Source organism: Saimiri boliviensis, chromosome 1, assembly GCF_048565385.1.
Source record: "Saimiri boliviensis isolate mSaiBol1 chromosome 1, mSaiBol1.pri, whole genome shotgun sequence".
Taxonomy (NCBI): Eukaryota; Metazoa; Chordata; class Mammalia; order Primates; family Cebidae; genus Saimiri; species Saimiri boliviensis.
This window is the reverse complement of record NC_133449.1, coordinates 31,585,723-31,601,583: the sequence shown is the minus strand read 5'-3', so window position 1 is coordinate 31,601,583 and position 15,861 is coordinate 31,585,723. Positions and strand designations below refer to the sequence as shown.

The 15,861-nt window shown below is 38.2% G+C and overlaps 1 protein-coding gene across 3 annotated transcripts in view; it reads left to right on the top strand.

Moving 5' to 3' along the window:
• MEMO1 (mediator of cell motility 1) overlaps positions 1-15,861 on the top strand; it is a 134,005-nt gene that overhangs the window by 85,596 nt on the left and 32,548 nt on the right. For 2 of the 3 annotated variants that reach the window (XM_039477749.2, XM_074395702.1), the window contains one exon: positions 88-199. The exons of the other annotated variant lie outside the window; for it this stretch is intronic. In XM_039477749.2, the coding sequence (XP_039333683.1) occupies positions 88-199 (112 nt within the window). The remainder of the gene's footprint in view (positions 1-87; positions 200-15,861) is intronic. 3 annotated transcript variants of the gene reach the window in all.

Genomic DNA, 15,861 nt, shown 5'->3' with positions numbered 1-15,861 from the left:
ATGTAGTTTTGTGTTACTGGGTGGAATCTCAAAGGATAAGGATATACATTAATATATTTGTTTTACTATATTTTGAAATCTCTTTAGTTTATGGAGAACTATGGAAGACAGGAATGTTTGAACGCATGTCTCTGCAGACAGATGAAGATGAACACAGTATTGAAATGCATTTGCCTTATACAGCTAAAGCCATGGAAAGGTATATTGATTGATATAAGAAATCCCCAGGAAATCACAGACATTAATTTCTTTGGTATTTTAAAACTAGTAAATCCTAATAATTATCAGGATAAGGAGATTAAGAAATGAGATAAAAAAATTGAGACAAGAGTGTCTTAATGTGGATTGTTGGTTTCGAGTAGTTTGCCTGTGAAGGCTGAACATATGAATTGACATGATTGTTTTATTAGGTGGAAGTATTAAAAAAAAAAGTCATGGATATGTGAGTGTATGTGGGTATGTATGTATCTTGCTTTGCTTGTATTTTATTCATTCAACATTTCTTTATCTCAGAATAATAATTACATTCTTTTATGGTACCATGCTATAATTAATCATAAAATTTTAGGCTAGTATTTAATTTTGGAGGTCATTTACCTCAGCCTTTTGCAAGATACATGAATCTTTTTACGATACGCGTGGCAGATTATGTAGTACCTGCTAAAGGTCTTCCTGTGATGGGGTACTCACTGTACTGTGAGCAGAACAAGGACAAGGATGATACCTATTTTGTTCTCTACCGTATACCCCACTGCTTAGCACAATATCCAGCACATAGTAGTTATTAACGTATTTTGATAAAATGAAAAAATTATTTCAAGGGTTTTCTTCTTTTAGTAAAACATTTGGATTAGGAAGCCTTTTGTAGGTTTCTCTAATTTTTAAAACCATTTCCTATATATGGACTTAATATTTCATATTTAGTTGGGCAGTTCTAAGTACAGTAATATAATTCCTTCTCTGGATTTGTTCATTGTATTTTCTTAGTAAAGTACGTGATGATGCTCTGTAGGCTCTCAGTAAATATTAAATGTACTAATAAAGTCTAAGGTAACATTATATTTTTACATTGATGTAGCTTACTATTAGCTAATGTACTTGTGCTCAGCTGAAACACAAGGCCCTTTCATAATACTCAATGAATTATTTTCTGTTCTCAGACTTTTGTGTGGTTGATTTTTTTTTAACCCTGAATATGTATGTCTTCTCAATTATTGCTGTTTATTTTTTCTTGTTTAGCTCATTATTGCAGTCTTTTTGGATTATTTCCACTCTTACTCTGTATTCAAAGTGTTTACTTTTTTCAGTATTTTATCTGCTTCTGCTCACAATGATAACCATGAGGAACTATATAAATCTAAGGAAGCTTCAAAAAAAATCAGTGTGATACTACATTATAAGCAATATAATTTTAGGGTTTTTAATACATTCTAATTCTTCAGAAATGTGACAACATATATATTATTTCTTGAATTATTGATGTAATCAGAACTTTGTATTCTTCAACCAGAAATGATAATCAAATATTTTTATTCACTGAAATGTTTGCATATTTTCTCAAGAGAAAATATAATTTAGATTGACTTAATACTAATACTCTGGGTGCAGTGGCACTTGCCTATAATTCCAGCACTTTGGGAGGCGGAGCTGGGTGGATGGCTTGAGCCCAGGAGTTCAAGACCAGCTTGGGCAATGTGGTAGAAACTCCATGCCTACTAAAAATACAAAACTTAGCTGCGTGTAGTCTTGGGTGCTTGTAGTCTCAGCTACTTGGGAGGCTGAGGTGGGATGATTGCTTGAGCCTGGCTGGTTGAGGCTGCAGTGAGCCAAGATTGTGGCACTGTACTCCAGCCTAGGTGACACAGTGAGACCCTGTCTCAAAAAAACAAAAACGCAATAAAACCCCAAAAAACAGGACCAATAAACTGACAACAATATTCTCAAGGACGTTATAGCAGAATAACATTTTTATTGTTATTTTAAAAGTTAAACATGTACATTGTGGAACATTTAGGAAAATAGAAACTTAAAGCCAGCAGACAAAATTCCTATTTATAATTCCCTATTTTAAATAGTATCAAATAAACTACTGCCACATTACATTAGGATCCCTAATATTGATAGTACTTAGTACCTTTTCTTTATAACATTAGTTGGACTCATTATCTTATGTCAGTTATTTATTACTAAGTAACAAAAGCCGTTACTTAAAATTACCTATATCAGTTTTCTATTACTAAGTAACAGATTTAAACTGTGACTTAAAATTGGGGCAGGGAATGCCTTGTTCCAGTCCACAAGACACTGAGGTGACTCAAATAAGGCTACAGTATCTTGGCTAGCATCAGTCATGTGTCTTGCATCTTAGTGTTGGCTCTCTGTTGAGACCCCTCATTTCTTATGCAGCTGACCTGTTTGTTCATCAAGTATGGTGTGTTTTCTTTGCGGGGTGGGTGGGTGTTACTCTCTAGAATAATAGCTTAAAGTTGTTGTGTTTTTTTTTTTTTTTTTTTTTTTTTTTTTTGGTCATGAGAGTAAAACCAGAAATTTCTAGGCCTCTTATGTCCTAGGCTGGAAACTATGTAGCACATTGCCAGTGAATTGTGTTTTTCAAAGCAAATATGATCACTATGTCAGCTAAGATTTAAGGAAAAGAGCAACATATTGCTTCTCTTGATGGGAGGAATAGCATGTGTATACAGGAATAAGAGAAATTGTTGGCAGCTGTCTTTGCTGGTGGTCTACTACAGTTCTTCCTCTGGTGGATAATTCGTATCTCTCTAACATGTCATATACACCCAGCCCTCTCAGGATGTTCAGAAATCTTACCTACTATGACCCCAGGCTCAAAATCTATTATGATTTCCATCAAGTTAGGATATGAATGAGGCTCCTTGAGTGTCGATCCTCTTTTTGGGGGGCAAGGGATGGGGCAGGAGGCAAGGAAGAGTCTCAGCTCTGTTGCCCAGGCTGGAGTGCAGTGGCATGATCATTGCTCAACTATAGCCCCCACCTCCTGGTCTCAAGCTATCTTTTCACCTCAACCTCCCAAAGCAATGGGATTATAGGCATGAGCCACTGTGCTCAGCCTCTTTTTTTTGGTAAGAGACAGGGTCTCATTCTGTCACCCAGGCTGGAGTGCAGTGGCACAATTATAACTCACTGTAACCTTGAACTCCTGGGCTCAAGGGATCTTCCTACCTCAGCTTTCAAAGTAGTGGTACTACAGGTGCTACCATATCTGACTAATTTACTACCATATCTGGCTAATTTTAAAAACATTTTCTTAGAGACAGGGTCTTACCATGTTCCTCAGGCTGGTCTTGAACTCCTGGCCTCAAGTGAGCTTCTTGCTTCAGTCTCCCAAGTAATGTCTTAGTTATCTATTGCAGCATAACAAATCACCTCAAAGTATGCATTTTTTTTCTTTTTTTAAAAAATTAAAAACTTTGATTTTTTTGGGTGCATGTGTATATGGGGTACATGAGATGTTTTGATACAGTCATGCAGTATAAATAATCACATCATGGAGAAGGGGGTATTAAATACTTTAAGCATTTATCCTTCATATTACAGACAATCAAATTATACTCTTTTAGTTACTTTAAAATGTACAATTGAGTTACTGACTATAGTCACCCTGTTGTGCTATGAAATACTAGGTCTTACTCATTCTTTCTGTTTTGTTTTGTATCCATTAACCATCCCCACCTACTGCGCAGCCCTCCACTATTCTTCCCAGCTTCTGGTAATCATCCTTCTACTCTCCGTGTCTGCGAATTCAATAATTTTGATTTTTAGGTCCCACAAATGTGTATTTTTTCACTTACGATTCTATAGTTTGGAAATTTAGTTGAGTCAGTGGAGACGTCTCTGTTTGATCTGCTGTCATTTGAGGCAGCTTGGCTAAAGACTCCAAGATGTCTTAGCTTCCCCTCTGAGGCCCGTGGTGCTGGTTATCTTCTTGAGGCACATCAGTTTTCATTTTGGTTCTCATCTGTCTCTGCCTGTTGACACTCACCCTTCAGGGCTTCTCTCTTCACATGGTGTACCCTCTCTAGCAGGATAGCAATTGAGCAAAAGTAGAAATTTCCAGCCCTCTTAATATTTAAGTGTAGAAGCATCACTTATGCCTCATTCTCCTGGTCAAAGTGTGTCATAAGGCTAAATTCAAGGAGAGGGAACTACAGATGCTACTTTTGATGGGAGGAGTGACATTGAGCATTGAGAGGTGGGAAGAATTTTTGGTGATTAGATTTGTAGAAACTGTGGTTAAATACTTGATGGATTATTTGTATATAAGTCTTTGTTCCTTCCATGGTAGTTCCCTAATGTTTACTGCCTGGAGCAGCTAGTCTTCACCATGTCTGCTATGCATAGCACAGTACCTAGTATATAAAAGGATTTCAGTAATTAATTGTTGAATGAATTAATACCTGTCTTGCCATTTTCAATACTTTGATTAAATATTTTTTCCAAAAAGTGGATCAAATGTTTGTTTTCTTTTTAATTACCTTTTTTAATTTTCAAAAAATAAAAAATTTCTGAATCATCTTTGGCTATAAATATATATTTTTAAAAACTGCTTTTCTTGTCCTGAACGTATTTTCCTGTCATTTTTTACTCCATTTTATTGGTTCTGCATATAGCTTTCTAGTAAAGATCCTTGTAGTACTTTGATCAATTCTTGACCATTTAACTTTTAAGCTGCCCCTCATTTTTCACTATTATAAACCACATTATGTGTTTAGAAAAATAGTTATGTCTAAGATATTATTTAAACTTCCACATGTTTTTAATAGATTTAAAAATTATATTAGAGCTTTTAAAAAACAGTAATATAAAAAAGAAAACAAAATGACTCATCTCATTTCTCAGTTAACTCTACTGACAAAAAATATACATACATGGTTAGAAAATATACATAGAATCGAGAAGTGCAAAATGAATGGTGGAAGACTCTGGTTCTGCTTAGCTTGTGTTTACTGTCAGTAAAAGTTTTATGCATACATTAACATATTTTTGCATATGTAAGTTTGCGTATATGTGTAAAATTCATACATACACATATTTATGTTAAAACATATAAACAGGAGATCATGTCTTATGCACTTTGTTATGTTTTGTCCATATAGTAAAAAAAATTTTTTTCTTATGATTACTTTTTCCTTTATATGTCACCATATATTATCTTTATATTGAAATACATAATTTTACTATTCTAAGTACTTTTTAAATTTTTTTGAGATGGAGTTTTACTCTTGTCTCCCAGGCTGGAGTGCAATGGCACGATCTTGGCTCTCTGCCTCCCCAGTTCAAGTGATTCTCCTGCCTCAGCCTCCCGAGTAGTGGGATTACAGGCATGTGCACTGTGCCCAGCCTAAATTTTTTTTTTTTTTTTTTTTTTTGAGATGGAGTCTCATTCTGTTGCCCAGGCTGGAGTGCAGGGGTATAAACTCAGCTTGCTGTAATCTCCACCTTCCTGGTTCAAGCGATTCTCCTGCCTCAGCCTCCCGAGTAGCTGGGAGTACAGGTGCCAGCCACCATACCCGTTTAATTTGTTCGTATTTTTAGTAGAGACAGGGTTTCACCATGTTGGCCAGGCTGGTCTTGAATTCCTGACCTCATGTGATCCACCTACGTTGGCCTCCCAAAGTGCTAGTATTACAGTGTGAGCCACTACTCCTAGCCTATAATTGCTTTTGAGGGAGGTTCAATTAAGATTCAGTTAGGGGCTGGGCACAGTGGCTCAAGCCTGTAATCCCAGCACTATGGGAAGCCAAGGTGGGCGGATCACTTGAGGTCAGGGGTTCAAGACCAGCCTTGCCAATATGGTGAAACCCCGTCTCTACTAAAAATACAAAAATTAGGTGGCGTGCACCTGTAGTCCCAGCTACTCGAGAGGCTGAGGTAGGAGAATTGCTTAAACCCAGGAGGCGGAGGTTGCAGTGAGCCGAGATTGTGCCAGCAGCGAGCTGAGATTGTGCCACTGCACTCCAGCCTGGTGCCTGGCGACAAAGTGAGACTCTCAAAAAAAAAAAAAAAAAGAAAAAGAAAAAGAAAAAGAAAGGATTCAGTTAGGATATGTAGAAATCATCTAGAAAAAATTAGTATCTTCTAAAATTAACAGCATTAGGCTGGGCATGGTTGCTCATATCTGTAATCTCAGCACTGCGGGAGGCTAATGGAGGAGGATTTCTTGAACCCAGGAGTTCGAGGCCAGCCTGGGCAACAAAGTGAGACCCCATTTTTCCAAAAAGTAAAAAAAGTAGCTGGGCGAGGTGATGTACACTTGTGGTACCAGCTACTTGGGAGGCTGAGGTGGGAGGATTACTTCAGCCTGGGAGGTCTAGTTATGTTTATCTGTTGTGTTTATGTATAATGATTATATTTTTGAGTTCCCTAAGTGAGAATGCTACATTAGATGCTTTTATATGGCATTAAATACAACTCATACCTAAGCAGTTTTTCCTATTCTTAACATCTCGAATTAGTATGGTACATTTGTTACAACTGGTGAACCAGTATCAATACATACTGTATTAATTAAAGTCTATAGTTTGATTAGGATTTATTCTTTGTGTTGGATAGTCTTACGGTTTTTGCCAAATGCCTATTATGTCTGTTGTTACAGTACCATACAGAATGGTTTCACTGCCCTAAAAACCAGTGCTTCACCTATTCATCATCTTCTTCTCCCTGTCCCTGAACTTCTAGTAACTACTTATCATTTTACTGTCTCAATAATTTGCTTTTTGTTGAATGTCCTGTACTTGGGAGTCATACAGTATCTATATACTTTCAAATTGGCTTTTAGATAGCAATATACCTTCAAGATTCCTCCATTTCTTTTTAGAGTTTGATAACTTCTTTTTATCACTGAACAGTATTTCGTTTTATGGATGTATCATAGTTTGCTTATCCATTCCACCTACTGAAGGATTGTTGCTGTCGTGGATTAATATCTACCTTACTTATTACCTTTTTCCCTCCCTCCCCTCACCTCCTCTTTTTGAGACAGAGTTTCGCTCTTGTTGCGCAGGCTGGAGTGCAATGGCATGATCTTGGCTCACTGCAACCTCTGCCGAGGGTTCAAGTAATTCTCTTGCCTCAGCCCCCCGAGTAGCTGAGATTACAGGCATGCGGCACCACACCTGGCTAATTTTTGTGTTTTTTGTAGAGACAGAGTTTTGCCATGTTCCCCAGGCTGGTCTCGAAGTGGGCTTAAGCAATCTGCCTGCTTCAGCCTCCTAAAATACTGGCATTAGATGTGTGAGCCACTGTGCCTGGCCTTACTAGTTATGTTTTATAATAACTGGATTGTTTTTAAGATGACATTTACTCTCAACATTTTAAGATTTTAAAAATTTTGGTTAAACTGAATTTTTCAAATATAATAGATGTACCTAATTGTACTAATTTATGTTTAAGGATGGAGAATACAAAATAAGAAAACATGCTATTTGTTTTCTTATCTTATAGTCTGGTAGAATAGATAAGAAATGTACATAAATGATTATAATGCAATTCAAAATGTAATAAGTATAATTAGAGTTACAGGAGCAAAGAGTAGGGAGTTGGGAGGAAAGAAGTAAAAGTTGAGTTAGGGAAGCACAGAGAAGGCTTCCTTGAGGGGATGGTGTTTGAATGGTTTTTGAAGATGCCTATAATTTTCATGGAATTGGGCATAAGATTTTCATGAGAAAGGGAGTTACGTAAATAAAAAATACAGGAGTAGGAAAATCCAGGGCTTATTTTAGTAGCCGGAAACTATTTGGCTTAACTTGTAGGCGTTGTAAACGGCTTGGCTAGTAACTGAGATCTGTTTGTAGATGTTTTTTGTTTGGCTTGCATAGTTAGAAAAAAAATGTTTTATATAGATGTTTATAGTTAGATATTGGTCTTACCATTCCCTGTTATCTTACATCTTGTCTACCTTTTCACACATACGTAACACCAACCTGGGGCTGGAGAGGTGACCTGTAGAGATATAGCATAAGAGGGGCAGCATTAGAGAGTTGGAAAATAGATTGGAACCAGATTATGGAGGGAATTGAATGCCATTGTAAGATACTTGTGTTTTATTCTATGATTGGTACAGAGCTAATGGAAGTTCTTAATAAAGGAGGGGGCAATGATTGGAACTGAGTAAGAATAGCACTCCTGGCCAGGCATGGTGGCTTACACCTGTAATCCCAGCACTTTGGGAGGTCAAAGCGGGCACATCATGACATCAGGAGTTTGAGATTTGTCTGGGCAACGTAGTGAAGCCCCATCTCTACTAAAAATACAAAAAATTAGCTGGCTGTGGTGGTATGCATCTATAATCCCAGCTACTCAGGAGGCTGAGGCAGGAGAATGGTGTGGACCTGGAGGCAGAGGTTGCAGTGAGCTGAGATCGTGCCATTGCACTCCAACCCAGGTGACAATGTGAGACTCCATCTCAAAAAAAAGGAATAGCACTCCTTGCTGGTGTGATGAGAATATGAAGGATGGATTGGAGTTGGAAGAAATAAATAGAAATAGTGAAGTAAAAAAATCATGGGGGCTTCAAACCAAGGCAGTGGCAGGTGGGGTAATAAACTGAGCAGATGTGGGAGATGTTTAAGGGTTAAAATCATCAGGATTCTACATGGCATTCTATGCAAATAGACATGTTTCTGTGTGAGAAAGTTAAGATGAAATGAAGAGAATATGAGGTTCAAGGCCTTATAATATTGCCATTATCAGAAATGATAGAGCCAGAAATGAATGTAAGTATAAGATAATGTAGGGTATGGAAATGTTGACTTGTTTTTCTTTTTTTTTGAGACGGAGTTTCACTCTTGTTACCCAGGCTGGAGTGCAATGGTGCAATCTCGGCTCACTGCAACCTCCACCTCCTGGGTTCAGGCAATTCTCCTGCCTCAGCCTTCTGAGTAGCTGGGATTACAGGCACGTGCCACCATGCCCAGCTAATTTTTTTTTGTATTTTTAGTAGAGACAGGGTTTCCCCATGTTGACCAGGATGGTCTCGATCTCTTGACCTCGTGATCCACCTGCCTTGGCCTCCCAAAGTGCTGGGATTACAGGCTTGAGCCACTGCGCCCAGCCATGTTGACTTGTTTTTAACAACAAAGTGGAATTTCTCTATGATTCTGACAGCAAACTTGGCCAATTTATGATAAGGTTGTGTTACTTCATAGTAGCTTCAAATGGTTGAGTTTTAAATATAGAGTTTGGAATGGCTCTGTAGTACCTGAAGTATGCCCTTTCTTAGAAAACCTTTCTTATCATTATTCCTACTTAAATAGAAATTTGGAAAGATATAATTTTAAAAATTAATTTTGGGAATCTCATTAGATTCATTTAACTGATCAAACAATAAAGATTTATAATGACTTAAATGTTAATTTTAGTTAAGTCATTGACAGCTAGTTTACCCTTCTTCCGCATCCTCTACCTCTTTCTGTAATTTCTTGCCTCTGATGTTTTCTGGATCTTTTTTCTTTTTTTCTTTTCTGGATACAGGATTTTACTCTTATCACCCAGGCTGGAGTACAGTGGCATGATCACGTTTACTACAGCTTCCACCTCCCAGGATCAAGTGATCCTCTTACCTCAGCCTCCCAGATAGCTGGGACTACAGGTGTGCACCACCACCCCTGGCTAATTTTTGTATTTTTTGTAAAGATGGGATTTCGCCATGTTGTCCAGGCTTGTCTTGTCCTGGGCTCAAGGAATCTGCCTACCTTGGCCTCCCAAAGTGCTGGGATTACAGGCGTGAGCCACCACACCCAGCATGTTTTCTTGATCTCCGTGGTTTATTTTTTTTTTTCTACATGAATCACAGTATTCTGCTTAAATTCTATATGCATGTCTCTTTGGTCTGAAAGTGAATTTGATCAAGAGAAAAAGATATGAGAAGTTCTTCCTACAGGGCTCTTTAAAACTGTAGTTATGATTCTTTTATGTCAGTTTGCCTTTAACACCTGTTTGAGACTTTCATGACCGTCTTCACATTTGGTGATTCTCTAGAGCAGGGGTCTCCAACTTGTCCGTGGCCTGTTAGGATCTGGACTGTGCAGCGGGAGGTGAATGGTAGGCTAGCAAGTATTACTACCTGAGCTCTGCCTCCTGTGAGATCAGTGGCAGCATTAAATTCTGATAGGAGTGTGGACCCTATTGTTAACTGCACATGTGAGGGATCTGGGTTGTGTGTTCTAGAATCCAGTTACAGGTGTCTAATGTTCTCCCTTCCATAGAGGTAGGCTACATAGAAAGTACACAGTATTTTTGCCCAAGGAAGGCTGTTTTAAGATTCAAAATCTAGGATTTTTATTGGGGGCTGGTCATATATTGACCATGCCATGGGAGTGGCAACCTCCACCTCCTGGATTCAAATGATTCTTGCACCTCAGCTTCCTGAGTAGCTGGGATTACAGGTCCATGGAATTTTGCACTCTGCCTACAAAATTCCAGGCTCTCAGAATTCCAGGCTACCAAAATTCCAGGCTCTCAGAAGAAAAGTGTTTACTATATGTAATCACATTGTTTACAAACAATCTCAGCAAGCTGTTATAGCAGAATTCAGTGTCCCAAATGGGTAAAACAGCTTTATCAACATAAGGAATATTCTAAAAACCAAGTTCCCAGATGCCAGCCAAGGACCAGTCTTACTACAAACAGGTGCTTCTAAAGATTGTAGCATCAGGCCTGCTGTGTTCTCTCTCCTGTAAAGCTCCCATGCCTCTTACCCAGTTTCAGGCTACCATGTTTTTGTTTTAAAGTGAGGGGCTCCAGGAATTTGAGGCTGCAGTGAGGTGTTATGGCAACAGTGCACTCCAGCCTGGGTGACAGAACAAGATTCTGTGTCTAAAAAAAAAAATGTTCTTGGATTTCAGCTCTTTTATCTTGGATTGATATATTTCCTGCAACATGGTTTAGGCTGTAAGCCATTCTGGTTTTTTGACTCTCTGAAATGCCATCTTAACCTTTATTATAGCCTAGGTTTCACCACATCTCAAGATTTTACTTGCTTTTCTTATTGTGGCCTCAATGAAGGTCTTCAAATATTAGAAATAGAGAAAAGTAGATCTGCTCTTATATAAGTAGTCTTTAAGAGAATGGAATGGCTTCTCTCTGGATGTAGAATAAAAAGAAGCCAGAGATTCTCTTCCTTTGCCCAGAGCAGTGGCATTTTCAAGTGTTTTCTATTCTGTGGCTTTTATATTTACAGTTATTTGTATATGTCTGCATATGTGTTACAGTTAAATATTTTTTATTGTTGGTTTTAGAGCAAATGTAACATTTCTTTATGTTTCTCAGTTTTCCCTTTTTCTATATGTTGATTCTCTTTGAGTATTACCTTATCTCCTATCAGCAGGAGAGCATTTTAAAGAAGTATGGAACATGGATGAGCTCTGGAATAATAGGAGATCATTCTTTGTTGATGGTAATGGAACAATTTCAGTTTCTATGACCATGAAAAGCGTAAAGAAGAGGTAGCAAAAGACATTTGAGAAGATTAGAATATATTTTATGAGAGTCAAGATTTTTTTATTTACCCACATAATTTTTGTACCCCTCTTTTTTTTCTGTATTTTCAAATGGAAAGGGGAGAGGAGAATACATCACAGTGGTATTACTATGACAACAACCTTGGTACCTTCGAGATAAGGATCATGTCCCTTCTGACTGGCTAACTGTTGTGGTTGTTATAATTGGTTTAATTCTCCTCACATCTTAAGAAATTGGGACTGTTTCTAGACTTATTAGGAAACTGGAAGAATTTGTATAGGAAGGAAAATTTGCATATTCATCAATGTTATCCAGAGAAGAAATGTTCAAATTAATGACAGGGTAAGATTAAGCAAATAAATATTTGTGTATTTAATACATATATAAATATTTAATTTGTATACCTAATAAATATGTCAATATTTACACGTTTAAAATTTTATGATTTTAATTATTTATATACTACAAATTATTAAACCACTTTCAACTAAATTACAATGTTTTCTTACCACTTGTAGTATTTTTATTAGATTTCATCTTTTTATGTTAGAATTTTCATAGTCTGTTTTAGTAAGAGCATTGGTAATATGGTGTTTCTGTTTTTGTTTTAAAGTTTAGGGCTCCAGGAATTTGAGGCTGTAGTGAGGCAGCAGTGCACTCCAGCCTGGGTGATAGAACAGGATCTTGTGTCTAAAAAAAATGTTCTTGGATTTCAGCTCTTTTATCTTGGATTGATACATTTCCTGCAACATGGTTTAAGCTGTAAGGCAAAAAAAGAAGGACTAAAACGTTCTTCTGTGTTAATAAAGTGTTCACAAGAACCTGGCGAGGTATTAACCTTTTTTCATATGACAGAATTGAGGCTTAGGATCGTAATCTGCTATAGGTGGCAAGCTTGTGAGTGGCAGCGATGGATTTTCTTTTCTGTTTTTCTTCAACAGCTTTACTGAGATACGATTTACATACTAAAATTTACTCACGTAAGAGTTCAACTTGATGATTTAACTTTTTTTTTTGAGGCAGAGTCTTGCTCTGTTACCCAGGCTGGAATGCAGTGGCATGATCTCGGCTCAACTTGGCAACCTCCACCTCTTGGGTTCAAGTGATTCTTGTGCCTCAGTCTCCAGAGTAGCTGGGGATTACAGGTGTATGCCACCATACCTGGCGAAGTTTTTAGTAGAGATGGGGTTTCACCATGTGGGCCAGGCTAGTCTCAAACTCCTGGCCTTAAGTGATCTGCCCGCCTCAGCCTCCCAAAATGCTGAGATTATAGGTGTGAGGCCTGGTCTAAATTTTTTCTTTTTTTTTTTTTTTTTAAAGATTGGGGGTCTTGCTGTGTTGTCCAGGCTGGACTTGAACTTCTGAGCTCACCTTCCCAAATAGCTGGAACTTACAAGCACGTGCTACAGCACCAGGCATCAACACAATTTTTTTTTTTTTTAGTAAATTTACAGAATTGTGTAAATATTCTCACAGTCTAGTTTTAGAACATTCTCTTTTCTTTTCCTTTTGAGATGGAGTCTTGCTCTGTCACCCAGGCTGGAGTGCAGTGGTGTGATCTCGGTTCACTGCAACCTCCACCTTCCTGGTTTAAGCAATTCTCCTGCCTCAGCCTCCCAAATAGCTGGGATTACAGGCACACACCACCATTCCTGGCTAATTTTATTGTATTTTTAGTAGAGATGGGGTTTCATCATGTTGGTCAGACTGATCTCAAAGTCCTGACCTCAAGCAATCTGCCTGCCTTGGCCTCCCAAAGTATTGGGATTACAAGCATGAGCCTCCCCACCTGACCTGAAGATTTTCATCACCCGAAAAAGAAACTTGGTGTTTATTTGAGGTTAATGCTTGTTCCTACCCTCAATCTCAGACAACTACTGATTTGCTTTCTGTTTCTGGATTTGCTTTTTCTGGAAATTTCATATAAATGGAATTGTACAAAATGTAGTCTGTTCGTTTTCACTTAGCATACTGTTTTTGAGATTCATCCCTGTTGTCACATATGTTGGTAGTTCATTCTTTTTTTTTTTTTTTTTTTTAATTGAGTTGGAGTCTCAACTCTTGTCGCTCAGGCTGGAGTGCAGTGGCGTAATCTCAGCTCACTGCAACCTCCACCTCCTAGGTTCAAAGATTCTGCTGCTTCAACCTTTCTAGTAGCTGGGACGAGGAGTGTGCGCCACCACACCTGGATAATTTTTGTATTTTTACTAGAGATGGGGTTTCACCAAGTTGCTCAGACTGGTCTTGAACTCCTGAGCTCAAAGTGATCTGCCCACCTCGGCTTCCCAGAGAGTTAGGGTTACAGGCATGAGCCACCACGCCTGGCTCATTCTTTTTTATTGTCAAATAATAATTATTCTACTATATGAATATACCACATTTTATTTATCAATTTACCAGTTGATAAACTATTGAACCATTTCCAGTTTTTGACTATTATGAATAATGTTATAAAAATTCTTTGCAAGTCTTTATGTCAAAGGAAATTGTTGGGTCATATGATAAGTCTATGTTTTAACTCTTTCAGAAATTTCCAAAGTGTTTTCCAAAGTGACTGTACCATTTTATATTTTAGGAACAGTGCATAAGGGTTCCAGTTTCATCATTTCCTGGCAAACGTCTGTTATTGCCAGTATTTTTGATTATAGCCATTCTGATAGACATGTAGTGTAATTGTGCTGTTAATTTGCATCTCCTTAATGACTAATGATGTTGAGCAACTTTTTTTTTTTTTATACTTTAAGGGTTGGGATACATGTGCAGAATGTGCAGGTTTGTTACATAGGTATACACGTGCCATGGTGGCTTGCTGCACCCATCAACCCGTCATCTGCATTAGATGTTTCTCCTAATGCCATACCTTCCCTCAACCCTGAACCCCCAACAGGCCTTGGTGTGTGATGTTCCTCTCCCTGTGTCCATGTGTTCTCGTTGTCCAACTCCCACTTAAGAGTAAGAAAATATAGTGTTTGGTTTTCTGTTCCTGTGTTAGTTTGCTGAGGATGATGGTTTCCAGCTTCATCCATGTCCCTGCAAAGGACATGAACCCATCCTTTTACATGGCTACATAGTATTCCATGGTGTTTATGTACCACATTTTATTTATCTAGTCTGTCATTGATGGGGATTTGGGTTGCTTCCAGGTCTTTGCTATTGTGAACAGTGCTGCAATAAACATAGATGTGCATATGTCGTTACACTAGAATGATTTATAGTCCTTGGGTATATACCCAGTAATGGAATTGCAGGGGTGAAATGGTATTTCTGTTTCTAGATCCTTGAGGAATCGCCACACTGTCTTCCACAGTGATTCAACTAATTTATACTCCCACCAACAGTGTAAAAGTGTTCCTATTTCTCCACATCCTCTCCAGCATCTGTTGTTTCCTGACATTTTAATGATCACCATTCTAACTGGTGTGACATGGTATCTCATTGTGGTTTTAGTTTGCATTTCTCTAATGACCAGTGATGATTAAATTGTTTTAATATGTTTCTTGGCTGCATAAATGTCTTTTTTTGAGAAGCGTCTGTTCATATCCTTCGCCTGGTTTTTGATGGGGTTGGTTTTTTTTTTTTTTTTTTTGAGATGGAGTCTCACTCTGTCACCCAGGCTGGAGTGCAATGGCACGATCTCAGCTTACTGCAACCTCCGCCTCCCAGGTTCAAGTGATTCTCCTGCCTCAGCCTCCTGAGTAGCTGGGATTACAGGCACATGCCACTGTGCCCAGCTAATTTTTGTATTTTTAGTAGAGATGAGGTTTCAACATCCTGGCCAGGCTGGTCTCGAACTCCTGACCTTGTGATCCACCCCCCTCAGCCTCCCAAAGTGCTGGGATTACAGGTGTGAGCCACCGTGCTTGGCGATGGGGTTGTTTTTTACTTGTAAATTTGTTTAAGTTCTTTGTAAATTCTGGATATTAGCCCTTTGTCAGATGGATAGATTGCAAAACTTTTCTCTCATTCTGTAGTTACCTGTTCACTCAGATGGTAGTTTCTTTTGCTGTGCAGTGGCTCTTTAGTTTATTTAGATCCCGATTGTCAACTTTGGTTTTTATTGCCATTGCTTTTAGTGTTTTAGTCATGAATTCTTTGCCTGTGCCTATGTCCCAAATGGTATTGTCTAGGTTTTCTTCTAGGATATTTATGGTTTTAGGTCTTCTTTTTAAGTCTTTAATCCATCTTGAGTTAATTTTTGTATAAGGTGTAAGGAAGGGGTCCAGTTTCAGTTTCCTACATGTGGCTAGCCAGTTTCCCCAACATCATTTATTAAATAGGGAATCAATTCCCCATTGCTTGTTTTCAGGTTTGTCAAAGATCAGATGGTTGTAGACGTGTGGCATTATTTCTGAGACCTCTGTG